Source organism: Lonchura striata, chromosome 17 (genome assembly GCF_050655825.1).
Source record: "Lonchura striata isolate lonStrDom1 chromosome 17, ASM5065582v1, whole genome shotgun sequence".
NCBI lineage: Eukaryota > Metazoa > Chordata > Aves > Passeriformes > Estrildidae > Lonchura > Lonchura striata.
The window spans coordinates 12,270,106-12,297,504 of NC_140719.1; the positions used below are offsets into that span (position 1 = coordinate 12,270,106).

At 47.9% G+C, this 27,399-nt stretch overlaps 1 protein-coding gene across 2 annotated transcripts; it reads left to right on the forward strand.

The window, feature by feature from the left end:
• The first annotated feature begins 9,513 nt into the window (after window positions 1–9,513).
• UBAC1 (UBA domain containing 1) lies at window positions 9,514–27,198 on the forward strand. 2 transcript variants are annotated; one of them, XM_021543617.3, is made up of 10 exons: window positions 9,514–9,840; window positions 13,513–13,633; window positions 13,861–13,934; window positions 14,648–14,755; window positions 15,307–15,424; window positions 16,068–16,176; window positions 17,352–17,583; window positions 18,794–18,880; window positions 19,603–19,741; window positions 21,756–27,198. In XM_021543617.3, the coding sequence occupies exons 1-10, from the start codon at window positions 9,703–9,705 to the stop codon at window positions 21,869–21,871; spliced, it is 1,242 nt and encodes a 413-aa protein (XP_021399292.1). In that variant the 5' UTR covers window positions 9,514–9,702; the 3' UTR covers window positions 21,872–27,198. The 2 variants fall into 2 exon arrangements, with proteins under 2 accessions (XP_021399292.1, XP_021399293.1); XM_021543618.4 differs by having other exon boundaries at window positions 9,517–9,840; window positions 15,322–15,424.
• The last annotated feature ends 201 nt before the right edge of the window (window positions 27,199–27,399 follow it).

Below are 27,399 nucleotides of genomic sequence, written 5' to 3' on the forward strand. Positions count from 1 at the left end.
TTAGTGAGGAATCCCACTCGGGCATCTCCGGATGCTCAGGGTCTCTCCAGCTTTGCCTCCCCTCACACCCAGTTTATGGACATCAGCACTTTTGGGGTGATTTGGGGATGGACCCAGCCCCAGAATTGTCCCACATCACCCCAGGACGTGGGGATCCCATTATGCCCAGGGGGGATGGATGGAGCAGCCCCTCCTGCAAGGACCCCCCACACCACGGGATCCCCTGGAGGTTTTTTTACCCTCTGAAGCATCCCTGGCCTCCTGCTGCCCCTCCTCTCCGTGACCCCGCATCCTCTCACCCCGCAGAACGCAGAATTTGGCTGCAGCACTGCCCTTTTCACCCCAAAAAATGTGCCCAGGCAGCTGCTGGCTGGGGAATTAAACCTCTTTAAAACCCAACTTCATCCTCTCGCAGCATCCCGCGGATGGGGGATCGGGAAGGCTCCGGAAAGGTCAGGGAGGCCACGGGGATGTTCGGGGCTCCTTGGGAGAGGTGACAATTCCCTCTTTTGGGATTCTGCGGAGCTGCTGCCTTCAGCCAGCCGAGCCCAGGGCTGCAATTCCAGCAGCATCAGCCTCATCCTGCCCTCCTCCTCCTCCTCCTCCCCTGCTGCAGCCCAGGGCCCGGCTGTGATTGCAGGTTTTGCTGCAGCAGCTCCCTAACGTTTGTTTGCTGCTTGGGGACGGGAATTGTGGAACTCCACGAAAAGCAGGGACCCCCCAGAGCTGCAGCCTGGCATCCCCAAATATTCCTGCCATCTCCGGGGGGATTTAGCCATCCATCTGCTGCTTGTGCCAGCCCTGGAGCTTCGCAGCAGGGCTGGGGATGCAGCACTCGGGAATGAACGCACTAAAAGCACCAGGACACGGATTTGCCTTCCCTGCCTCGCTCCCCCATCCCAAAACCGAGCTGGAACACGCTGGAGCAGGGATCTGTCCGCACAGGAACAGGCTGGAAATTCCTGTTTCCATGGGGTGTTTTCCTTGCTGGGGCTGCCCATAAATCCGCCCTCAGCAGCGACCGTGTCACGGATGTCCCAGGACGGGAATTTTTTCTCCGGTTTTAGTGCTGGTGTAAAGCTAAATTATGGTCGGTGTCAGCATTAGCAAAACCTGTGTCCCCATCCTGCCTGCAAAGCACAGCCTGGGGCTGGCAGGGAGGGAGGAGAGCTGGGGCAGATCCTGTGTGCTGGGAATTGCTGCGTTTGTGGAGCTGGGAGTGGGAATTGCTGGGTGTGTGGAGCTGGGAATTGCAGGGTTTGTGGAGCTGGAACTGGGAATTGCAGGGTTTGTGGAGCTGGGAATTGCAGGGGTTTGTGGAACTGGGACTGGGAATTCCAGGGGTTTTGTGGAGCTGGAACTGGGAATTCCAGGGGTTTTGTGGAACTGGGACTGGGAATTCCAGGGGTTTTGTGGAGCTGGAACTGGGAATTGCAGGATTTGTGGAGCTGGGAATTGCAGGGGTTTGTGGAGCTGGGAATTGCAGGGGTTTTGTGGAACTGGGACTGGGAATTCCAGGGGTTTTGTGGAGCTGGAACTGGGAATTCCAGGGGTTTTGTGGAACTGGGACTGGGAATTCCAGGGGTTTTGTGGAGCTGGAACTGGGAATTGCAGGATTTGTGGAACTGGGAATTGCAGGGGTTTTGTGGAGCTGGAACTGGGAATTGCAGGATTTGTGGAACTGGGAATTGCAGGGATTTGTGGAACTGGGACTGGGAATTGCAGGATTTGTGGAACTGGGAATTGCAGGGGTTTTGTGGAGCTAAGGCTGGGAATTGCAGGGATTTGTGGAGCTGGGAATTGCAGGGATTTGTGGAGCTGGAACTGGGAATTGCAGGATTTGTGGAGCTGGGAATTTCAGGGATTTGTGGAGCTGGCACTGCACTGGTGATTTTGCCACCAGCATGATGGCAGCAGTGGCAGTGCCAGCACCTCGGCCACCCGTGGCTCTTTCCCATCCCTCCAGCTCCCTCTGGAACGTGGGCTGCCCACTCAGGACCCTCGGAGAGGAGGGGGGAGGCATGTTTGAGCTCCACACAACCCAAAAACTCCTGGCGCTGCCCACGGACACTTTGGGAAGCACCAGCAGCTGAGTGGGCGCTCCCAGGACGCTCTGGCACCGCTGGGCACCGAGCCCAGAGGCAGGAAAGTCTCACCCCTGGCAAAAGCCCCTCGGAGGGGGACACGAGCAGCCAGCGCTGTAATTGAGATGGATGGAAGGGCAGCTGCCTCCCCCCAGAGCGTCCCAGGCACCAGACTTGAGAGGAATATGAAGTGCTGCTGCTCTCCAAAGATCGCCACGCTGCCGCTGAATTATTAATGAGCGGGAATGAGCTCATATTTAATCTAAAGACTATTAATTACACTGCAGAAGAGCAACACGCCATCCTGAGAGCCCCTCTTGCCAACTGAATAATTTAGTGGTGCCCCATATTTTACCTCAATGTCAGGGTGGGTGGGGAGACTCCTTCTGCCCGAGCACACAGCGGTGGCCCAAGGGGTGGTGTTGAGGGCTCACCCTAAATTCTAAACCCCCCCCGCGGGCATAGAGGGATTGTTTGGGGTCCCTCGGGGCTGGAGCAGTGCTGTCCCTCTGTCCCAGCCTCTCTCGGAGCCCAGCAGCTGTGGGAGCACTGAAGACAGATGTTTATTTGTCCGGGATTATTCGCTGATCGCTGTTGGAGTGATCCAGGATGATCATTAAAAAGGGAAATGGGCTGTTTAATAAGGATGCTGGGAGCACGCAGTGTGCCTCGCATTACGAGGCTGTTTAAGCATGAGCCCAATTAAGTCCCTCGCATCCCTCCAGGATTCCCCCAGTTGTGCAAACTATTAGGCAAACTCCAGGCTCCTCGTACTCCCAGGCAACCCTGGAGCCTGGCACTCTGCTAGAGACCCATTTCTGTCCTGAAGCTAAATTAAAATCCTATTGTGCCAGTGCCGCTAATATTTCCTGCTCTTGTTTCCAACAATTAAGTTGTGACATTCTGCCAAACATACGAGGAAAGGAGAAAATGCTCTCGATCAGCTGGGAGGAAAAGGCAAATCCTCCCAGCTGCCACCCCGTGCCACGGGGACAGCCACAGGTCAAGCAGCCCCTGATGGATGAGGCAGGGGCTGGTGGAGGTGGGGATTCGTCCTTCTCTGGTGGGGATTTTGGGACTCCAGATATGAAGGTGAGAAGTTTTACTTCTTGGTCCAGAGGGTGGGGGGAATTTGGGAACTGGATGCACGCAGTGCCAAAAAGGAGAAGGCTGCTGGACTGGGTTTGTGTGGTAAGGGTTTGCGGGTGGAGGGTTGCGAGGGTGGCGGTGCTGGAGCAGCTTTGGTGGCACCTGGAGCCCAGCTGGGGCCACCCCACCACAGCTGCTGCTGAGGAAGGGCCTGAGGGACAATTGCCAGCCCTGCTGTGTCCCCAGCACCACCGGCAGCCTGATCCTGCCACCCTTCTCACACAGGTTCTGCACATCCTTTCAAACATTCTCCCGAGCTCTAATCCTCTTCTCCCCCAGCTCTGCTCCCCCTCGGGAGGGCACAGCTGCCTCCCTGCCCCACACCCCCTGCAGACGCCCAAAGTGAGCCCAAAATGCCCTCAGAGTGATGTCCCCCTGCTTGGGGTGGGCTGTGGCTGCTCTTGGGCAGGAAAGAGCCACTGGGGACCCCGAGGGTGTTGGGGACACTCCAGTGGGACAAGGAAGGACTGGCAATCTGCAGAGCTGTGGTGAGATCACATTAACTGGCAGAGGGGAAAAAAAAAATAAAAGCTGTTTAAGAAAGGAATGACTGTTTGGTCATGGCTTACAAGTTGGTACTTAGAAATTCCATGAATTTTAAAATAAAGAAATGGTGAGATTTGAACTTTCTTTTGAATACTCTCAAACTGCAGTGCCTAATACCTTCCCTGGCCATTAAGGAGCTGTGCTGGGAAGCAGAGAGAGCTAAGTACTACACTGATAGAGCAGTTAAACACTGTAATGGAATTGTGTTTGGAGAGGCTGCAAAGCCAGGTAGAGAGCCCATACATAAACAAGGCCATTACCAGCCAGGGTAAGTGGTGATAGAATTTCATGAATATCCCCACAAAAAGCTTTGTATATTTATAACAACCTGCAGAGTCGTTTTGAACACAGTCAGGGGCCTTTCAGAGTGACTCTGGAGTTAAATTGTACGACAGATCTGTGTCCCTGCGTGGGGAAAGCAGCTCCAGGCAAAGCTGGATGGGCAGAGGGACCCCTGACCCTGACTGGGCTCCCTCCTGGGGTGTGGGGGTCCTGAAGCAGGGCTGACAATTTGGTGGTTGCTGCCCACAAACTCCTTCAGTTTCCAGCTTAAAAAACCCTTTTAGGAACGGTTTTCGAGATGATTTTCTGTTTGCAGGGCAAGGGAAGCAGAAGGGCTCTGCTTCCCAGCCAGGATGGAAAAGGGAGCAGGAGGAGTGGCTGCTGCTCTGCTGGCCGACTGGAGAAGACAGCAAAGGGCAAGAGATGGAAGTTTCCAGGTCTCAGGAAAAGGAGAAATAAATCTGGGAGCCATCAGACCCAGAAGATCAGGACGGGGCTCTGCAAGAGCTGCACAGAGAAGACTCAGAGCCCAGTGGGGAGCAGGGGCAGAGCTCCGACCCCAAACTGGGGCTGTGGGGCACAGACTGGTCCTGCTGCTCCCCAGGGCTGCTTTGCTGGTGATCCTACACCAATCCCACAGCATCCCTGGGACAGCCTGTCCAACACCAGCAGAACACGTGTGTGCTGCCAGAGCCCCAAAACCTCCCCATGAGAAACCCACCCTCTGCAGCTGGAGAGCAGCAAAGCCAACCCCTGAGCGTGCTTATCACTTTAATTTAAATTAAATAGCTGCTTGAAACTTAGGAAAACTTCACTCTGCAGCTCTTGCAAAACCCGAACCCAATGATAGGCACAGCTCGGGCACGAGCCGTAATAAAATGCTAATTGCAATTCATAAATTACGTCGGGATGCCTGGGAATGTTGAAGCTCCTGGATGAAGTGTAGCATTCAATTTATCCTGTGCATGCTGCCGACAGTGCTGCCAGCCTCCTTCTTGTCCCCCTGTGTTGTTTTGTCATCTCTGTACTATCACCAATTCATCACAAAGGCAACTGAACTCGCCGATGTCCACCCACCGGGTGACTTTGTCTTCACTACTCTATGACTTCTAAATTAAATTGTCAAAACATATTACTGAGAAAAATATCGCGAAGGGGAAGTTCTTCACCCTTTTCTCCCGGCTGGAGAGAGAAGGGGTTTGATTTGGAGAAAACATGTCTGCTTCATTATCCCACCCGTTATCATATTTCTTCCCTCAGTTGCGGCGGGAGAAGAGTGGATACACAAGTCCTGGATGACATGATGGAGCATCCCACAGGAGTTGTCTCGATAAATTCTGAGATTGCCCAGGAAAAGCTGGGGGGGTGGTGGGGGGAAGGTGTGTAATTTTCAGTCTCTTTTATTCCTCCCACTCTCAGACAATTTAAAAGAGATTACGGGGTTTGCTGGTGTGGATTCCCCCGAGCTGGATGTTCCCACTCTGCCAGCACTGCCTGCTTTGGAATCAGCTCCTTGGAGTCCTTGCAAGAGAAGAAACGAGCCCAGGAATGGGACTGGGGAGGGCTCTGAGGTCCTGCTCCCACACCTCTGCTCCTTGGGTAGGGAGGTGTCAGAATCTGAGGTATTGATGATTCCAAAATTGCAAAAAGTCTCTGTCTGTCAGCCCCGCTGCCAAAGCAGAAGCCATAATTGGTCTGTGCTGGTTTCCAGGTTGTTTATTCTGTTTATCTCTCACATGTTCTGCTGCCCTGCCCAGCTCTGTCCTGCAGGGCAGCGTGTGGGGCTCTGCCCTCAGTGGGATGTGACAAACATTAAATACCAGAAACTCCCTGGGCTGCATTTACAAGAACGTGCCAATATCTGTCACCTACGTTGGACGGTGTGTCCCCAGCCTGAACCAACAGAAAAATGCCAACACCACAGTGACACATGGAGGGCATGAAGAAGGAGAAAAAGGACAAGGCACACCCAATTTCCTCCAGCTTGTCCCCTTTGGACCCCTCATCTAGAATCCTAAAATTTTACTTTTTCACCCGTGCCACACTTAATTATCACTTCTATAAAACACTCAGAGCTGCTAATTTATGCTGTAAGATTGAAAACTCTTTTCCATGGCCAGAGATCACAGCCAGTGTCTCTGGGGGCTCTGTCCAGGGGGTTCCTGACCCCTGCCAGGGTCCCAGGGCAGCCAGAGGGAAGCTCTGGGTTCCCACAGGGAGGGACCCTAAAACTCATCCCATTCCACGCCCTGCCATGGCAGGGACACCTCCCACTGTCCCAGAGGGTTTTCCAAACCCTGTCCAACCTGACCTTGGACACTTCCAGGGATTTGGCAACCTGTGCCAGGGCCTCCCCATGCTCACAGAGAAGGATTCCTCCCTCAGATCCCATCTAACCTGCTCCCTGTCAGTCTGAAGCCATTCCCCCTTGTCCTGGCTCTCCACCCCTGTGAAAAGCCTCTTTTTGTGTTCCTGGTCAGCTCCCTGGTATTTTTGTTTCCTGCAGGAATATTGAGCTGCTCTCCCACTATTCCCCTGCACCACAGAGGGTGTTTGAGGTGTTTGAGGTGTTTGAGGGCTGTGGGCTCTGTCCCCCCAAAACTGGAGCAGAGCCAGGCCAATGCTGGGGAACAGGGAAGGATCCTGGATGCAGCCACGGGAAATAATTCCCCTGGGGATGTGAAATAATAATAATTCCCTTTCCTCAAAGGGAAAGAGCTGCTGATCCCCCTTTTCTCATCCCCACGTTGGTCTCTGGCCATAATGGATCAGCCATAAAAAGCGAGTAACACACTGTGCTCTCATTCCTTTGGCTTTGGACAGTACCAGCATAGCAGACACATATTGTTTATTTATTCTGCTGTGGAGCAAGGCAAGGAGGCAGTGCCCAGTGTTTCGATGGGGTGTTTTTAAATGCTTCCATTCCCTGGGCCCTTATGATGCATTAGCCATCAGTAGTCAAATTGCCTCATATTTGCAATTTTATGGGTTCATTTTATCAAGCACACTGGAGCTGCATTCAAAGCACGGAAATAAAGTATTCCACTTTTGTTAGGCAAGAGCTGCTTCAATGCAAGAGATGGCCAGAGAGCAGAAATCTCTTTTTATTTTCCCTGCCTTTGCTCCAGATTCATCCCCAGATATTGCTTCTCCTTTGCAGCAGAGAGCCCCTTTATGGCTGTGGAAGGTTCTGAGCACTCCAGGAGCTCCCCACCTCTGGATTTGTCCTGCTGGGAATCTCTCCCTGCTCCCTGGTGCTTTAAAAGAACTCCCAGCAAAGCCTTGCCCTGCTTGTCCCCAATTCCAGCAGCTCTGAGTGGCACCTCCTGAGCCACCCCCAGACCTCAGCTCCCACCATGGGGCAGGGAAAGTTTGGAAGCAGCAAATCCACCAGGAATCAGTGGAAAAGAAACGTTCAGGGTGGATTTGGCGTCGGGCAGCTCGTGCTCAGCCCATCCCAAGGACTTGGGGTCACCCAGTCTCGGGGTCTGGGTGTTGGGGTGACCCCAGCAGTGTCAGAGTCCTCATTTCCCAGCCAGAGAAGGAGTCTGAATGTGTAGGATCAGCTCCTCAAGGTTATTTATTTTTCCTTCTTTCTCTGCCCTGCTGAGCTCTGTCCAGCAGCTCGGCCATGCCATCCTGTCTGCCCTCAGAGCTGTGTTTATATTTTATAGAAAAAACTACCTGAACTATATTTACAATAATGTGCCAATATCTATAATTTATATTGGACAGTGTGTCTGTACCTTAAACCAACAGAAAAGTGTCACCAGCACAGCAAGACATGGAGGGCAAGGAGAAGGAGAAGAAGGTCAGGACATGCCCAAATCCATCTTGTCCTTTGAACCCCATTCCAAAAACCCCCAAAATTCCAAAGGAATAACTTTAAAAGTAATATTTGTTGTATATCTTTTATGGGTATGTATACGTTTTATTTAAAATAAGAACTTTGTTGTATGCTGTGTCTTTTCATTTTTAAGGTGTTTTTGAGTAAGGTTTGAAGAAATTAGCTTCTTCTGATAAGAAAATTATAAAATTTTTTGGAAGATGTAGGTGTTCTTTGAAGCGAGTATTTTATTCTTTTAAAAAAAACTTTCTTTACATATATAGTCTCTATTTTAACATTATTTTGGAACTTAAAACTATATTTAACACGCTACTTAAGAGAATTAACATAGTATAACTTTCTAACATTACACATATACTATTTATTGTAATACTTGTGAAAAGCCAATCATAAAATATATATTTTGCACAATATTATAAGACAATAAAAAGTAAAGCATTATGGATGTTTGAATGTTTTAGGATACTAAGTTATGGAAAATATACTTTGTGAACAAAGGAATAACTTTAAAAGTAATATTGTGTTGTATATTTCTATATCTTTTATGGTTATGTATATATTTTACTTAAAATAAGAATTTTGTTTGTTGTTTGTTAACTGTTTCTTTTAATTTTTAAGGTGTTTTTGAGTTTGAGTAAGGTTTGAAGAAATAGCTTCTTCTGATAAGAAAATTATAATTTTTTTTTCCCGGAAGATTAAGGTGTTCTTTGAAGTGAGTATTTTATTCTTAAAAAAACAAACAAACAAACAAACAAAAAAACCCCAAAAAAAGCCAAAACCAACTTTCTTTACATATATAGTCTCTATTTTAACATTATGTTGGAACTTAAAACTATATTTAACACGCTACTTAAGAGAATTAACATAGTATAACTATCTAACATTGCGCATGTATTTTTATTGTAATATTTTCGAAAATCCAATCATAAGCCATGTATTTTTCACAATATCAAAGTTAACTTTGATATTAAAGCTTTAATAATACGATATCAAAAGGACCGAGGGCAGCGGGGAGCGGCGGCCCGCGGGCTCCCTCTACCGGCCCGCCGGGGAACTGCCGCTGCCCGCGGCCGCTCCGCCCGGCCCCGCTGGGCACGGCAGCACGGCCCGGTGCCTCCCGCCGTCCCGGGGGCTCCGCGACCCCTCCGCCCGGCCCCGCTGGGCACGGCAGCACCGCCCCGGTGCCTCCTGCTGTCCCGGGGGCTCCGCGACCCCTCCGCCCTGCCCGGGCCGCCGCGGGGACCCCCGAGCCTCACGGTGCGGAACTACAACTCCCGGCATGCACCGGGACATGGGGGGAGACGCCGCGATCCCACAATGCATCCGGGCAACTCCGTCATAACTGCGGCGCGGAGGTGCCGTTGATAAAAGGACTTAAACGTCATTAAACGTCACTCAGTGCCGTTAATCGTTTATTGAAGGTTTATTAAAGATTTATTAAAGATTGAAAGCCTCAGGGGCGCGAAGGGGAGGAGGCGGCGGTTTTACTCCTTCACTTCCGGAGAAGCCCACCCCGGTAGAACTACACCTCCCAGCATGCCGCCGCGCTGCGCAGCGTTTCCGTTTCCGGCCGCGGCCGTGTCCCCGGAGGGACGGCGGGGCCCGGGCGGTGACAGCGGCGGTGCCACCGGGCAGGGCCGGGCCGGGCCGGGCACAGCCACCGCCGCTCCCCGGGCCGGGCCGCCGCTCCCCGGGCCGCCCGGGGTCACCTGCATGGGCGGGCGGGAGCGCGCGGCGCTGCCCGGGGCCTGCTGAGGCGGCGGCGGCGAAGCGCCGGGAGCGGGACCGGGAGCGATGTTCGTGCAGGAGGAGAAGATCTTTGCGGGGAAGGTGCTGAGGCTCCATGTGTGCACCATGGAGGGCGCCGAGTGGCTGGAGGAGGTGGCCGAGGACACCACGGTGGAGAAGCTGAAGGAGCGGTGCCTGAAGCACGTAAGGAGCGGGAGCGGGGCCGGGCGGAGGCGCCGGGGTTGCTCTGGGGGCTGGGAACCAGCAGGGAACGACGGGGAAACAGTCCCGGCAAAAGGAGAATTGTCCCCCGAGGAAAGCTGGCTTTTTTTTTTTTTTTTCAACGCCCTGTAAATGGTTTTTAAAAGAGGATGGGGTAAAAAATCAGCTCAGGTGGGCAGGTGGCTTTGTGCGCCGTGTCTGCTTTTCCCCAAGGATTGCCTGGAACTGCTCCGTGTGGGAATAAAATAAATCCGCCTTCTGGAGAGCTGTGTGTGTTGGCAGAGGGGGGTTTGGGCAGGGATCGCTTGGGGATGTTTTGTTCCAGAGTTTGGGGTGTGTTTTGGGGTGTCGGAGCAGTCTGTGCTGTGTGAGTTGAACTCCAGCCTGGTTTTTCTGTGGCTGAGCAAAGGAAGAAGAAACTGAGAACTGAAGAGCACAAATTGCCTGCTCTGTTAAAATCCGAGTGCAGCCTCCCCCTGTGCTGGCACTGAGGCGTTTCTGGGGGAGATCAAATGCCTCCTAACGCTCTCCCCGTGCTTTAAACAGGGAGATTTTGGTGGAGGTGGCCAAAGTGTCACCGTGTGGCAGGAGATTGTGCCCAGGGGCACAGGCAGTGCCAGGCTGCTGTCCCCAGAGCCCCACACACTGTGGGAGTGCTGGCCTGACTGACAGCAGCAGTGTGTGACACGGTGACCCGTGGCCAGGAGCCTGGGCTGGCAGCTGCACTCCTGACCTGCTGCATTTCTTCTTGGGGCTGGCAAGAGCTGGAGCCTCAGCCCGTCCCTCTGGGAGCACAGTTCACTAAATCACATTTAATGGTGGGGGGGGGTTTGCCTTCAAAGTCCTACAAAGATTTCTTTTTACATAAAACCTGTGCAATAGGAGAAAATCCTGTATTTTCTAACCGCTTAACTCCCGTTTGAAGGGTTAAATTTTTATTTCCTGGGTGAAATAAAGGTGCCCAGGATCCCTTCCAGTACAGGGAGAGAGGGATGGAGTTCTACAGGACGAGGGGGAATGGCTTCACACTGCCAGAGAGCAGGTTTAGGCACAATTTGATAACTCAGGGTGATATTTGATTTCAATCTCTGCTGCTTTGTGCAAAAATCCATCCTGGAGTGGATTCCCATAACCATAATGGATAATAAATGGTTTTATGAGGGGGAAAACAGATCTGGAGAAATCACAGCTCCTGCTCATGGACTGAATCTTGATAACACCTTGAGATCATTTCTGCAGCCACCTCTTCCAAGAGACTGATGAGTCTGTTCCTGAATGTCTCTGAAATTTGAAATCTTTCAGGAAGCAGAGGGAGATGTTTGTAACAGATTGCAGCTGGGGAAGTGGCCACTTTTCCCTCCATAACCTTCAAATGCTGGCTGATCTCTGAAGTGCCACTCTGGATGTCTTTATCTCCCCCAAATTTGATGTTTTGGGCTCTTTAGTTAGGCAAAGAAACAAACCTCTCCCACTGGTTTTATCCCCATTTGTTTAAACAGATGGTTTCAACCACCCAAGTTTAATAGGAGGGAGTGTCAGGGCTACTTTCAAATGTTTCTGTTATTAAAAGCAAGAAAAAAAAGAAGCCTTTTTTTTTTTTGTATTTTAAAACAAACAAAGCTTTGTGGTTTTACCAGGATTCCAAGCTTTGCAAGAGGTGTTTGGCATCACCAGGGCTTAGGATTTCAGCAGTTGCTTGGGCACCTGTGATAAATATTTGTCCCCTGCCAGGCAGAGCAAGCCTGCTGGGAACTCCAAAACTAAAAAGCAAAGGTGAGAATGAGTAAAGGCACTGCTGGTCAGGTGTTTTTTTCTATTTCCAGGGCATTTAAAATGTGAATATAAGCCATCTTAACTTAAGTGTCACTGATAACTGTTTCACTCAGCAGCCTCTTTGGTGTCTCTAGTGCCCATATCTGCCCTGTTATTCTCTGCAGTTGTTATCAAAATGGTTGGAAGAACTGGAAATAAGATTTGGTGGCCACAGAACTTTATTTTTTTGCTTAAACTCTTACCTGATTAGTTTTATGATTAATTACTGCCCACATCTATTATGTGATTGTCCTACATACTTTTTTATATGTGGTGGGGGAAATGGAAGTAGGTCTGTGTGCCCACCCCAAAAACACCTCCCAGCTGCCCTTTTCAGCTCCTCCTAGCTCAGGATCTGTCCCAGGAATATTCTGAGCTGCTTTGCAGAGATGTTCCACTGATGTCCCCAGGCATTTTGGACACCTTATCAGATCCATTCCAGGAGGTGCTCCCAGCTGCTGATGTGTTCTTTGGCCTGGGTTCAGCACTTCATGGGCTGGAGGCTCCCTGAGAAGCTCCTGTCAGACAAAGCAGGACTCAGATATTCTCACCTCAGTCTCACTGAGGCATCAGAACCAAAGTTCAGGTGAGAATCTGTATTGGGAGCAAGAGTGTTTTGTTGGACAAACAGCAGGGAGCTGAGTTTTCCATCAGTTGCAGGCAGCAGGAAAGGTGGTGATGGAGTTAAAATGCTCCTTTGCAGGAGGCTGGTGAAGAACAGCACTAAATGCTCCACCGAAATTAGGATTTTCAGTGGGATTTCTGGGTGCACAAAAGGTGCACACTCTCTTCTGCAGACATGGTGGAAGTGGCTTGGTGGAAATATTTAGAAGTGTCATTAAAAGCAGTTTGCTGTGGACACAGCAGGCAAGGTCAGTATGAAGTGTCCTGTTTTGTGGTGAGAACAGCAGCAGCAATTTCAGGTTGTTATTTCTAATCTTTGCCTTTCTGGAATTGCAAGCACTTTGCTTTCTTTTTTTGCACTCAAACAAATCGGAAGCCTTTAGATCCATTGATGGAATAATGTTCCTGAAGTCTTTCAGCGTGCATCTGGAGCCACTCTGGTGTGAGGAGGAGTCAGCTCAAGGCCTGTGTGAGCACTCTTTTTTTAGGATTTGAACTGATTTCCTGGTGAATTAATTGACATGCAATTTAGAATTGCAGTAAGGGAATGAACACACAAAAAAATCCATTGTATTCTGATTATTTATGGTTGGGAGGAAGAGCTGTGAATGGAAATTTAGTTCAGCCCTTTCAGCAGGAACCCAGGTTAGGGCTATAGCAGCAAAATCTCTTGATTTCAGCTTGAAACAAGGTGCAGAAACTGCCCAGTTTAAGGTCAGAGAAACCAAAACCACTGCTGGCAGTGCCCTGTTTACTCAGAGAGTAAATAATAATTATGAGGTGAAGCAGGGAGTCTGTCCTGTTTGGACACTCCAAATGAGGACATGAATCATTCCAGCCTTCCCTCCTGTAAAACACTGCTGCTCTTGGTAGATCTGCATTTTTATTTTGTGAAACCAGTTTCTGAGGGACCTCAGTGATCAGAATTAATGTAGCAGTGGGTCCTGGAGCATCCTTGCTTTGCTCCAAATCTCCAGCACTTCAGAGTTTAGTGTGAGAGAGATGTCCCGAGAAAGCACAAATCCACCGACACAGGCACAAATCAAACCTCATTTTCTTTAATAAAATGCTTCATGTGCACTGACCTCTGGCTCAGGCTCTTGAGAAGCCAGGAAATGATGCAGAGTTTGTATGTGGAGAATCCTGAGTGCCAGATGGTTCCCGAGGAGCCTCATTTTTGTCCTCTGATGTGCAGTATTTATTTATTGTCTCCTGCAGTGCCTTCCTGGGAGCTTGGAGGATCCCAAAACTGTGACACATCATAAGCTGATCCATGCTACTTCTGAGAAGGTGCTGACAGACACAAAAACAGTGCTGGAGGAGAACATTCAGGACAGAGGTGAGATTGTCTGGGTTTGAATTTTATCAGTCTGGAAGGAGGAGCTTGGGTTTCATCTGGCAAATTCCAAACGTTTTTAAGATCTTCTCTCTGCTCTAACATAGGAAGCTAAATAAATGGAACTAATACAAAATTCATCTCCAGGAGCAGTTGAATTTGAGGGATATCTTGCAGAGCTGCTCTCCCAGACCCTCTAACTTGTGGCAGTGTCCTTCCCTCTCTCACAGATGTGTTGCTGCTGGTCAAGAAGCGTGCACCAACGCTGCTGCCCAAGATGTCAGATGTGGTTGCAGAGGAGAAAGTGAGTCTGGAACACTTTAATTGTTTTATTGATGAAGTGTGGAGGGATTACTGTGATGTACTCTCCTTGTGGAGGCAGATGATGCCAGTTAAATTCTACAGGAACTGCTTCTTATTTCTTCCAAACTTAGAGGAAGCTGATGATGCATTTTTAACTGTCATTCTGAGAACATTTGACTTAAAATAAGACACACAGATATACTCTGTTAAAGTGTTACAGATTTGATCTTTGCACAAATGTCTAATAGCTAAAATACAGTTCAGCAAGTGCCTTAGTTTGTTAGAAAACCCAAAGAAATATGTTGGCTTGCTGTCAAGTTGTCTTCTGCCTTTAGCTCTGTGTGGTTTGTCACCCTCTAAGCAGCCTCTGGAGCTGGAATGTTGCCCTTCACTGTTTTATTTTGTTTTATTGGAGTTATTCCTGAGGGTCAGGGTGGTGTTGATGTATCACAGAAACTCAGAAGCCTCCAAGTTCTCTGGGATGCATCAGTCTCCCTCTTTGTGCTGGAATTTCCCTGCATGTTTGGGTGTAAGGACTGAGGGTGGGGCAGCCCAACAGGCCCAGCTGAGCTCTGTAATTGCAGGGAGACACTGGCGCTGTTAATCCGTGGCGTTACAAGTGACAGAGTGCTGCCTGGTGTCTTGGGGAGCAATATGAAACTCTGTGCTGTGGCTAATGGGTTATGAAACCTGCTCCTGTTCCCTTCCCTGCAGAGGAAGCAGGAACAGAAGGCTCCTGACAAGGATGCCATCCTCAAAGCCACTGCCAACCTTCCTGCCCGCAGCGTGGACCGCAGCGTGAGCCACCACAACATGAGGGATGTAAGTACTGCATCTCTTTGAAAACACACACCCAGAGCCCAACAGGCTGCTTTCTAGTTATGTACTAATCTTTTTTTTTTAATATAGTTCTCTTTTTTCTAGAAGAGAAATTTAGATGTCTGTAATGTGTATTAAATAGCTTAAGGTTTAGACATATGGTAATAAAATACCGTCCTAAATTGTGATTTAAACGTTTTGCTTGTGCTTGGAAAAAAGCCTCAGAGCATATTCAAAATCTGGAAAATGTGAAGCTATGGGGTTTTATTTCTTCAGTCTTAAATAATTCAGGGGTTTCCTGTGGTTTATTTCCCTTCCTTGACCACTGCCCAAGGGGTGTGGTAGAAATAAAAGGACCTTTCTGCCCAGGAGCTTTTACTTCCATGTAACACTTCACAGGAAGGTCGCAGACCTCCTGAGAGACTAAACAATGAAAAGAAAGCCCTAATAAAGCAACTTTGTGTACAGAGGGCCAGGCTGCTGCTGTGTTACTAACAATAGATAGATTAAGATTCACTGCTGGCTGGTAACTTCCTGTCTAAATGCTTTGACAGTTTCCTTTCTTGCAGTTCCAGACAGAGCTCCGGAAGATTTTAGTGTCTCTCATAGAAGTTGCACAGAAATTGCTAGCACTGAACCCCGATGCAGTTGAGCTGTTTAAGAAGGCAAATGGTATGAACATATCTTTAGCGTTGTTGGTTCAACACTGGGAATTTGTTTTTGGAGCATAAGAACAGGCTCAGAGTGAAGTTCAAACACTGATGTGGCAGCAAAGCTGCTGAGAACTTTGTGGTGAGAGTTTCACCTCGTGGATAAAAATCATGGATATAAAAAGTCCCTTTGGAATGGGTGAGAAGTTCCATTTAAAAATTGGTAGTAGGGGTGGTAAAGAACAGTTGAAAATTCACAAGGATGTAGTGAGATGAGGAGAAATGGTGGGGTTGGCAGGAAATGCTCATCCTTGAGATCTGCTACAGCCAGATCTAACTTAATTTCTGGAGAAATGCTTAATAGATCTTCAGTGAATCTCCTATGTTTAATTGTGTGGAAATCCCGTGGTCATGTGGCAGTTAGTGGCCTTTTGTTTGAGATCTTGAACACATCTGGACAAAGCCTTTGTCCTGGAAGAATCAATCTGAGCCGGAGCGAGCTGAGTGCGGCAAATTACATGATGAGGTGGCAAACTGAGGGCAGAAACAAAAGGAGGGATGGGAGAGAGAACGAGGCTTGAACTTAACACGTGCCTTTCCATTGACACAGGGGTTTATGTGAGGCTGCAATGCATCTGAGCTCTGTTTTGTTTGTGTGTGTGCAGCCATGCTGGATGAGGACGAGGAGGACAGGGTGGATGAGATCGCGCTGCGCCAGCTCACCGAGATGGGCTTCCCTGAGAGCAGAGCTGTCAAAGCCCTCCGCCTGAACCAGTGAGTGTGCAGCACTGCCTGGCACTTAAAACAGCTCTGCCTCGCCACACATTTGCATCTTTTTTGTCTCCTTATATGGGTCACCTCAGTGGAGGCTGGAGAAAGCCTGAACTCCAAGAAGTGCTGCCTCAGGCACAGCGCAGGTGGCACAGGAAGGGGGATCAGGGCTGGATGTGCTCTGCAAGGTCTGTGGGTCACAGGGCTGCCAGGCTGGCACTCTTTCCAAGTATCATACTCACATTTTCTTCATCTTTCAAAGTCAGATTTTACAGAGGAAAGGGCAAAGTTAGCCCATCCACACTGGCCTTTCAGCTGTAGAAATATGCTTTGTGCTGATCTTTAAAAAATTCAAAGACTATTGTCAAGTCCAGAGAGCAGCTGCAGTAAAATAGGAGGTTATGTAGTTCTCCTGCCCCAAGAACAGCCAGCTGTACTGTCTCACTCCTCAGAGGGGTTTGTTAGGCCATTCTTGAAAAATCTTGGTGATAAGAGTCCACAACATATTCCAATCTCACTTTTCCAGTATCTCAGGAAGACTTTCTCCCCTGCTGTCCTGCAGCTTTCATGTTGTAACAGAAAAGCCAAATAGGCAAAGGCTTTCCCTTCCATGAATATGCAGTAATTCCTGTGTGTCAAATGGAATGACACATTCCTTGCACTGTTGTTGTCTTGGCTTTTTCCTTTCTACCTGTTGGGGAGAGGTGTTTGGGAGCTCTGAGGACCCCCTAGCTGGAGCAGTTACACTGCACAGCAAGTGATGGTGTCACACTGTGGTGTTCTGCTCCCTCTCCCTGAGGAACAGAGCCCCTGGCACCTGAGACGTGGCTCCAGTGCACATTTGGAATGTGCTTTGTTGGCAGTTCTGTCCACAGCTGCATACAGCCAGTTCTTCTTTGGGAAACAAAGCAGATGCTGCAGAGAGAGAGGTGACTCCCTCAGAAACACCTTTCAAAATCTGGGTTGCAGGCCCAAGCTGGACTTGGAGCCTCCCTTTTCCTGAATTCAGAGACAATTGTGGATGCCCAGAGAATTGAAGTGCTCTGAGATTTCCTCCAAAACTTCATTTATGAGTTTTCAGGTCCTAATTAAGCTGCAGGTGCATCTGGCATGGGGTAGATGGATGCAGGTGGAGCGTGTCTGTCACATCCTCAGCGGTGTTCCCGTGTGTTTTCCAGCATGTCTGTCACCCAGGCCATGGAGTGGTTGATAGAACACGCTGATGACCCTTCTGTGGATGCTCCTCTGCCAGGTTCTGCTCCTGCAGAAGCCCCAGCTGAAGGTGCTGCCTCCTCTGCTGAGGCAGCTGCGGGTCCCAGCTCAGAGGAGGGCGGGGAGGAGGCCAAGGATGAGCTGACGGAAATCTTCAAGAAGATCCGGAGGAAAAGAGAGTTCCGTCCTGACCCACGGGTGGGTGCTGCTAATCCCCTCTGGGACTTGTGGGACTACGAGGGAATTCATGGGCACCATAAAATCCAAATGTTTTGTTCATAAATGAAATGGGCCCTCTCGGTAGATGGGTGTTGTGCTGGCTTGGCAGTATTTCAGTGGAGGTGTTTAAACTCAGGGATTTTACCTCAGGAATGCTTTACTGTCTGGGATAGCAGGATCTGCCTGAAAGGCACAGTTACTTCTGCACCTGGAAACTCTCTGAGGGGAGTGACATGAGCTCCAGACCCCTGGCATTGCTGTTTTCACTGCAGCCTGGGAAGGAAGGGTGGCAGGACAGGAGTAGATCCTTCGGCTGTAGAAAGGGTTGGATGGGGATCTGGAAACCCTGGGGTAGTGGAAACTGTCCCTGCTCCTGGCAGGGAATTGAGGCTGGATGATCTCTAAGGTCCCTTCCAACCCAAACCATTCCATGATTCTGTGGAAAGGACAGAAGAACATTATTGTTTTAGGGAACAAGGCAAAGTACCACCAGCAGGCTGAAGTCTTGCAGCAAGGACAGAAGTTGCCCTTTTTACAGAACACAGCATTACCTGCAGTGGGAATGTGTTGTTCTCCCACTGGGAACACAGCAGGAGGGGCTCTGGGACATCTGGCACCATGGGTTTACATCTGGCTGCTCTGCCATGTGGGTTAAGAGCTGCAAATGTGTTTGATGGCCTGGGTGCGATTCCCAAACAATGAAACATTTTGGTACCATTATCTGAGTAGGTTTGTGTGAACACATCACACTTCCCAGCAGTATGGTAGTCTGGGAAGTGAAATTAAATGGGGTGAACAGAACCACAAAAGCACATCAAGGCTGATCTGTCAGTGAGATGTGAACAAGAGCTTTGTGACAGGAGAGGAGTTCCAAAATGAGGGGTTTTTCCTCATTTTCCTTCTCTTTTCTACCCCAGGTATACATTTGCTTTTTGCCTTGCATTCAGCTTCCAGTGTTGAGGGTAGGAACTACCTTCACTCCTAAGATTTTTTAGTTCTTCCATAATAAAGACACTTTTGATATAGAATATTTGAAAACTTTGTTAATAAAACTACTGAGGGCTTTGCATGTGGAAATAATAAGGGGGTTTTACCTCACATAAACCTGTGCACAGAAGGTGAAGGGATATGATTGCTCTCATTTCTGATCTAAATGTAAGATTTGTTAAGCTGTGGGGTTCTGCTCTAGGCTGTCATTGCCCTGATGGAGATGGGATTTGATGAAAAGGAAGTGGTGGATGCACTCAGAGTGAACAACAACCAGCAAAATGCAGCTGTGAGTACAACATCCTTGCTGCTCCTTCCTGCTCCAAGGGTCTGTCCCACTGATGCTTCTCATCCTTCAACTGGATCATGTTTTGATCTGTCAGAAAGTCAGCTCCTGCTGGAGATTCAGGAGCACAAATTCTGTGCCTCCTTGAAATTTGGTGCACAACTGGGATGACTGCAGAGGGTTTGGACTCCTCAGAGGAGCTCCTTGGGGTCTGTGAGGCTGAGGCTGGGTTTTCAAAAAGCTTTTGAGAAACTCCCTCGCCTCAGTCTGCCAAAGAGATTGTGCTGTCATGAGAAAGGAGAAGGTTATTCCCAAGAATAACTGGTTTAGGACAGGAATAAATGATTCAAGCCATGCGATGTGTGAATTACCATTTGACAGCAATACTTCCACAGTTTCTAGAATCAGAAAACAGGAAGTTTTTCCAAGATTGATTAGTCTTGGAAATTTTCCTTATATTAAGGAAAAAAAATTTCTTTATGTAAAAGAAAATTTTGTGGGCCCAGCTGACAGCCAGGAAAGCCTCTCTCTAGTATCCAGTGCTGGCTACTGTTGGAGAGAGGATATTGGGTTGGATGGTACAAATGAACATGTGAAAAGAAATGTACAGCTCAGGCTTTAATTGCGAGAGGGAAAAGTATTTTTAAAATGCCACATTAGCAAAACTTTTGAGTAGAGACACTTTGGTTCTAATGAAATCTGATGTGCCTGCTGATTTCTTTCAGTGTGAGTGGCTGCTGGGAGACAGAAAACCTTCTCCAGAGGACTTAGATAAGGGCATTGACACCAACAGTCCTCTCTTCCAAGCCATCTTAGAAAACCCAGTGGTACAATTAGGGCTCACCAACCCTAAAACTCTACTAGGTAAGTCCTGTGTGGGTTCCAGCTGGATTTGCCAGGAAATCCAAGCAGAGATGATGATGCCAGCCCCCTCTGGGGGATAGGGGCAGCTCTGGAGCCTGTTCCTCACTTGCATGAGCTCTGCTGTTTGTTTGCTTCATCCTGAGCCCAGAGCAGGCCTTGGGGCTGTCCCAGAAATGGTTGTAATTCCCCAGGATTACACTTGCTAAACTCAGAACTTGAATAGCTGCTGGCTGCAAAGCTTTTGTGGATTTAGGAGACCTTTTGTGTGCTCCCTTTGGCCACGAGCGGAAAAATTAGGAATGTCTGTCTAGAACTCTGATTATTTCACAGAAAAAACAAGGCTGTCTCCAGCTGTGCAGCTCCCTGGGTGTGAGGCCTGATCACTGAGACAGAAGGGAACTTGTGGAAAAATATCCAAACAAGAAGGTTGAGCTAAGGTTTTGCCTATCAAATGGGGATAAAATGGGAATACACCCTTCCCCTTGCTTGGGTTTGAGCTCTGTGGTAAAGTCTGTGTGCTCAGGGTCAGAAAGGCTGTGGGCACAGTGCATGCCCAGCTGAGGACAGAGCCTCAAATCCCTGAGGAATTGCTCTTTTTGACAACACAGAGCAATGACTGACTCTGCCATGTAGATATAAAAAGTTTTGCATTTAATCTTTAGCTTCAAAACTTACTTGAAGCAATGCTTTTAAATAAAAGCTGTGTGCACAGCTCATTCAAGAGAGCCTTTAAAAATACAACTTTAAATGTAATCAGGAGAGTTTGCAAGCCTTTAAATAATTCAAGAGCAGAACCTTCCCACTCTTGATTTCTGAACAAATGGTCTCTTCATTTCCAACAGGGGTTCCTCACTGCAGCTCAGAATATAAATAGAAAATGAAATGCCATTATAGGAGCTCGTGGAGCTTGGATGAACACCAGAGAATGTATTCCTAATGATACATCTGCAAATTGCTTATGTCACAGGTTTTAATAATGAGGGTTTGCATTTAATGAGTTCCATACAGAATATCAATAAATCTTTAGTTTTAAGCTTGTGAGTCTGTGTAAAAGAAAATAGTTCAAATGCTGAAAGGGGAGATCTGGATTTTATTTTGGGCTTTCCTGGAGGCAAGTTGCATGACCTTGAGCAAGGTATTAATGAGGAACCTTTCAGAGGTGCCGGGCATTTCCAGCTCCCGCTAATGGCACTTGAGCTTTGTGCACTGCCACTCCTGGGAAAATTAACCCTGACCTTGGGCCAGGCTCTTACAACACTGACATTTTGGTAACTGTGCAGCTGCTTTTTTTGTCCCATTCTGTGATGACTGGCTCCAAATGTCCAGGAGCCCAGCTCAGTGGCTGTCAAAGGGCTTAAATGAGTGCCTGGCCCATTCCTCTGCCAGACTGGCAGCTCAGCTCTTGCAGTGCCTGTCTGGTTCCTTCAGCATGAGTAGAAGAATCAAAACTAGGAACAGTACAAGAAAACAACAGAAAGGCAAACAAACAGCAAAGCTTATTGTAATGACAGATTATTAAATATTTGGACCACTTGGAACAGGCAAGGGGTGGCCGTGGTTTCCATGAAATATCTTGCTTAAGTACCAGGGAGGAAAAGGATATTGGTGCAAAAAGTCCAGGCTGGGATGTGCAAAAAGCTTTGGTCAGAGGAGTTGGAGCTCCAGGAGAGCGTTCAGGAAGGGATAAATTTCATGGCATGATGCTGGAGACCGAGACCTGGACACATTTGTTAAGGCTTTACCTTTTCAACCTCATGTCCTTGAGGTTTTGTGGGCTGGCCTGTAATCCAGGCTGATTATTTAATCCCTGTCTGCAGTGAATTTAGTGCTGAGAAGGGAGGAAAGCACAAAGCCTGTAGCATCATGCCAGGCTGTGGACCCTTGTGAATGCACAAGGTGTATCCCCACCATTTCTGAGCACTGCCTTCGAGTTGTGGCTGTTTCTCAGTGCCCTGCTGTTGAAACCTCCCAAACATTGAAGGACTAACTGTTTGCAACCCCTGTTTCTTGGCAGCCTTCGAGGATATGCTTGAAAACCCCTTGAACAGCACTCAGTGGATGAACGATCCCGAAACGGGGCCGGTGATGTTACAGATCTCCCGAATCTTCCAGACACTGAATCGCACGTAGAGGGAGCTGCCAGTGCACTGTGCCACTTCCCCCTGGCCCTCACTCCCCCTCCACCTCCACGGGAGGCTGCCTGGATGGCTGGGAAGGGGTGGATGGAAGGGAGGGAGGGAGGGAAAGGAGGAGATCCTGGCTGGAGGGGTCTCTCACACGAGAGCTTTCGTAGTTACGGCCAACAGGAGTGAGTTGCCTTGTGGATTTAGTGTTAGTGGAAGAGGTTTGAGGATTTGTTTATGTTTTCAGGTATTAGGTTTAAAATAAAGTATATATATTAAAAAAAAAAAAATAGGAAAAAGGTTTTGTGAAAACGCTTAAGAATCTGATTGTTGGAAAGAAATACTGCTCGTTCAAAAGGCCTGTGACAGTTTTCTGGCCAGTTTTGCTAGGTTCTGGCTGGTGTTTACAAAAGGTCACTGACCACTAGCATAGGATATCAATCATCTCCATACAGTATTAATTTATAGCTCTTATCAAATTGCAAAACTGCTTTTTACAAAAAAAAAAATGATTCTTAGGAAATGTTTTTTAAAAGCCCAAATCTTGGGAGAGCAAGCACATTTCTATTCAAGCTTGTTTATCTGGCATTCTAATTTAAGCAGAATCATTCAGAGATGGAATTCTAATAAATAGCATTACTTTTTCCTATTTATTTGCTGCATTAGTGTTGTTGCAGTCCCACTGGGGTTGTACTTGCTGGAGGTTCTCTGGCAGGTACAATAAAGGTGCAGGACCTCTTTCAGCACAGAATTCACCACATCAAAACTTGGATTCCCAAGTGGCTGCAATTCCTAAGCTCACACTCTGCCATATCCCATTGCAAGGAGGGATATGTTCACACAGTGTTTTTTTTTTTCCCTTTTTTATGTGCACAGTTTTGGCAAGGGGCTTGTGGGGGTTTTATTCTGTTTACAAAAAAAAAAAAAAAAAAAAAAAGCAAAAAAAAAAAAAGCAGCTGAATTGCATGGGGGGTTGCTGTTGGTCTGTAAAGCAGCAGAACCACACAGGTTTTTATCTTGTTTAAGGTATTTAAAGCACGCTTGAAATTGCTATCTTTGAGTTAGAAGTGGGTTTTTCTTTATACTTATTTTTACCATGGTCATACCAAGAATGTCAGGTTTGGTCTTTCCTAATTTGCCAGAAGACTGACTTGAGATTTCAGAGAGGAATTCTGAGCTATTAAGAACAGAACTCACTGTGAATCCAGCTGGTGTTTATGACTGGGCCCTGCAGGTGTTTACTTTTTTAGCAGTCTGCTAAAAAAAGGGATTTATTTTCAACTTAGTGAAACATGATTGACATCTGTCACCATCCCTGCCATGCCTTGTGCTTCACAGCCCTGCAGGAAAGGCAGGAGAGGCAAATCTTGCAGAAAAAGCAGCTGGAGACCCTGTGCTGGAGCAGCACAGAGGTGTCCTGTCAGACAGGGAGATCCCGAGCAGCTCTGCAAGTCCCCTCTGAGGTGTGGGAGGGATTCATGTGCAGCTGGGGCTTTTTTAAACAAAAACTCAGCAAGATGCAACCCGAAACCCTACAACAAGTTTTGGCCTGAACTTGGCATCTGCTCTATGCTGTTATGCAGCTGAGGCACTGAAGTTGCCAATTTCTCATAATTAAGATGAAGGGTGGGGAAATCAAAACAGCCTGAGATTTTATCTTGTCTTGCTATCCCAGGATTCTTTTTTTTTTTTTTTAATTTTGTAATTTCATATTAAACTTTACAGCTGATGACTGCTGAAATATTTACTTCTACATGTAGAAATTCCAAGCTTTATAGAGATGTTTCTTCTGTTCAAATTGGACAGTAAAACCATTTTTGTGGGCTCTTGCTAAGAATAGACTGACACCATGACATGAAATTATAACCTTGTCCTGGAGCCTGATCCTGCACCCCAGTGAGCTCAGCACAGCTACTCATGAGAAGCTGTGACTGAATATTGTGGTCTTATGAAAGGTTTTGATTATTTAATCCAATTTTTTTTTTGCTTACTTCTGAAGCTTTTTGCCTGTAATAATACCAGAAGACTCTTTTACTTGAAGCTCTTAATGTTAGAGAGAAATGTCCTTCTCTACAGTCAGGATTGTGGTTAATACTCCTTTTAATGAGTGTTTTTAAAAGGCAAAGTTGGAAAAAACTACCCTGTAGTTTGGTGGGAGTTTTTTTGGCTTCTGAATGGATAAGGAGAGGTTCAGACATAGCAAACAGATCCTTTGGTGCAGTTGTGGCCCTTGAAGAATGTAAAATTCCCAGCTTGGGAAGTGCTGGGTTGGATTGCAGGAGTCCATGGTTGGACTGTGGAGCTCAGAGGGATAAAAGTGCTCAGAGCTGCCTCCCTTGGAATGCCAGCAGCCCTCAGTGCCCCTGAGCTGGTTATGAAGGGTGGGGAAAAGCATCAGTAAAATGGGTTATCCTATGTGACAAAGGGTGAGAATGCCCAGGTTCAGCAGCAGCAGTTGGGAGACCATAGGGATAAAGGAATTCTGCATTTTAGGGTGCTGGGAGGCTTGAGAAGATGTGGTTATTTCTGGGTTTTGTTACTCCAGAGCTCAACACTTCCACAGCTGAGGTGTTGTTTGGGATGGCTGTGACAGAGCCCTGCTTGGCTTGTGAGAAATGTGGTTTGCAGTGGCCAAAAGCTGAAGGAGACCAGAATTTAGGAGGTGTGGTGTTTGCAGCAAGGCACAGGAGTTGATTTAAACCCAGCAAAAACACCCCTGAGGCTGAAGGAATTGATCAAGACATCAGTGGTGCTGGGGTGTGAATTACACCAGGGGCTGTGTCCCGTCACCCCAGGGCTGGGATTGCTGCTTCATCCCAGAAAATGCAGAGGGGAGTTGAGAATCCACTGTGCTTGGAAAGGCACAGATTGGCTCAATTTTTAGAAAACCTGCAAAAGCTGAGGTGTCACCACTCTGGAGCTGGAACGTGCAGCCATGGGGCACAAGGAATGTGTGTGGCTTTGCCTGGTGAGGAACTGTGCTGTCCTTGTGTGCAGGACTGGGGGATCTGCTCTGAGGGCTAGTGAGAGATCCCTGAACACACAGGAAAGATTTTTGTTAAATAAAACCAGCAGGTTTTGTGAGGAGGAAATGCTCCCAGCAGTGAGGATTTACAGGCTCGAGTCCTGTGCTTGCAGCTCGGGTGTTCAAGTACAAACTAGCACAGACATGTCAGAGTTAATTTTCTCTTAACATGGTCAAGGGAATATTTGGAAGCCTGTGAGATGGAGCAGGAAAGGGATGGGGTGGTGGGTGACTAATAGTGTGATTCTTACACTTCCTGCTCTTTGCCCCATCGGTAGCCAGACAATCTTGTACCTTTTGATGTTGCAGGCCTCTTGCAAGTAGCCAGCTATTTATTGAAATATATCTAACTTATAACTGTGTCATCAGAACACTGATATTTTTAATGGCAATGTACTATGTGGAAGTGTGTTCTCAGGGCTTCATATTTATACTCTCTTTTTAGGGGGATGCATTTAAAGGGATGTATTTGGAAAATAGGCCAGTGGCTACTTTACAGCTTGGACCTTGATTGCTCTGACCTGTGAGCCCGAGCTGGTGTAACTCTCCTGCTGAACCTCTCTCCCTGGTCCATTCCAAAGAATCTGCCATTCCTCCTCTCCTGGTGAGCAGGGCCCCGAGTCTTCCTTTAGGATTGCTGCATCCCTCCATGGAATGGTCACCTGGGATTGCCCCGCTGGGCTTTAGACCATTTCAAGGACGTTTGTGCTCTCCATGCAGCTGCAGAATTGATTTGCACAGTTCCCAAAGCAGCCATCAGGGCATTCCTCCTCTGGGAAGTGTGAGGTTCTCTCCTGCACGAGTTCCAAGGCCTCCAGCTCCTGGCTGCTTCTTGGCAGCTCCTGTCACAGACCCGACCCTAAGCTTGACCCCTCCTCCCCTTTCTTTCCTTCTCTCCTGGAACCAAACTTGCATTTCAAAGATCGATTTTCATATCCAAGCAACTCTGTAGTGGTTATTGAAATCCTTTTTAGTTAGGACTGTTACAATTACTTTTTTTAGGCGTTCACACCAAAACAAGCATCGCACCAAACGAATGTAAAGCGACACTGTCAGCAAACATTGCCTGTGGAAGGGGCACAGGTTACTGTGAGCTCTGCTCCAGTGGCAATTTTCCCAAAGGTTTGTGCACAGGATAGCCAGTGCACAAAGGAAGGAAAGGAACCATCCAAAGGTACCATCCTGGTTTTCTACTTTTAATAATAAATACCATTTTTATTAACCAACAGAACAACAGCGCTTCCAGCTGATATTTCCATCCGACTGAGAGTCCTGGAGCTGTGGGGCTGGAGATCCTGCCTGGATCCCCCTCTCTGGGACAGCTCCTCCTTGGAAGGATGTGTGCTGGCTGTGGCAGGGCAGGGGGACAATCCCCACCTCCCCGCACGGGGTGTTACATCCACGTGAATGTTCTCATGGTGGTTCTCGCCTCCATCCCCACATCCAGTGTAGCAAAAGGGTTTTTTTAAGGACCTCTTGCCCTAGATTCGAAGATCTTCGATGCAGATCCTGTTTGCAGCATGTGAACTTCAGTAAATGTAAATGCATTAAATTCTTACTGAATTTGGGTATAGTTTTATATCGTGCTCTGGGGAGAGGGAGAAATTGGATCACATTTTAAACAAAGCCCCACAAACCCAAGTGTCTCTGTTGCAGCAGGTAACAGAGGCCTGTAGAGATTTTTAATTTTCATATTTTTATCGTGGCTTAATGAACTGTACACGAATGTGATTTGCTACCCAGCACTTCCCACGAGGCAGCACCAGTAAAATTACATTGCAAGGTACTGACTTCACATTTTCTCATTTCACCTGTGTATACAGCAATTAGCTACTGCATAGGATAACTTTGATCTGGCTCTGATGCCGGTGTGTGGCATGCACAGCTCTTCCTAAGGTGTAACATTACTTTTCTGAAGCTTAAACTAGGGCAGACATCCCCGAGCCTGTGGAATTCGGGATTCATTCTGGCCACGCTCGTGTGGGTCGCTGACCTCTCCCTGAGCAGGAAAACCAGCAGGATTTGCTCCCTGCAGAAATCCTCCAGGCCAAAAGCAAGGAATGCTGCTAATTTGTGATCATTTTAAGCAGTTGCTGTTCTGAAATATATTCCTGGAAGTCAGGGAGGTGTTGGCAAAGCCAGACCTGTTCAGCCTGGAATTGTTTTGTGTGGAGATGTGGAACCCACGGCCAGGGCTGGAATGAATGCTGAGGCTCTAAACCTGCTCACACATAACCCCAGACACTGATGTTGTGTGTGCTGTACATTTATAATATATCTTCAAAATAAAGTTTTTTGATTTATTACAAGGTGTTCGGAGCCATCATTTGCAGGAGCAGCAAAGGTTTGTGGATCCACATTGTTCAGTGTTCCTTGTTACCTGCAGGTTGCTGGAATTGTTTCTCAGAAAGTGGGGTGTGAGAGCTGGTCATACAGAGTTTGTGCAGGAAATCCTGGTTCAGCAGCTGTTCCTACACCTGGAAGGTACTTCTCTATTTTTCAGGAAAAGT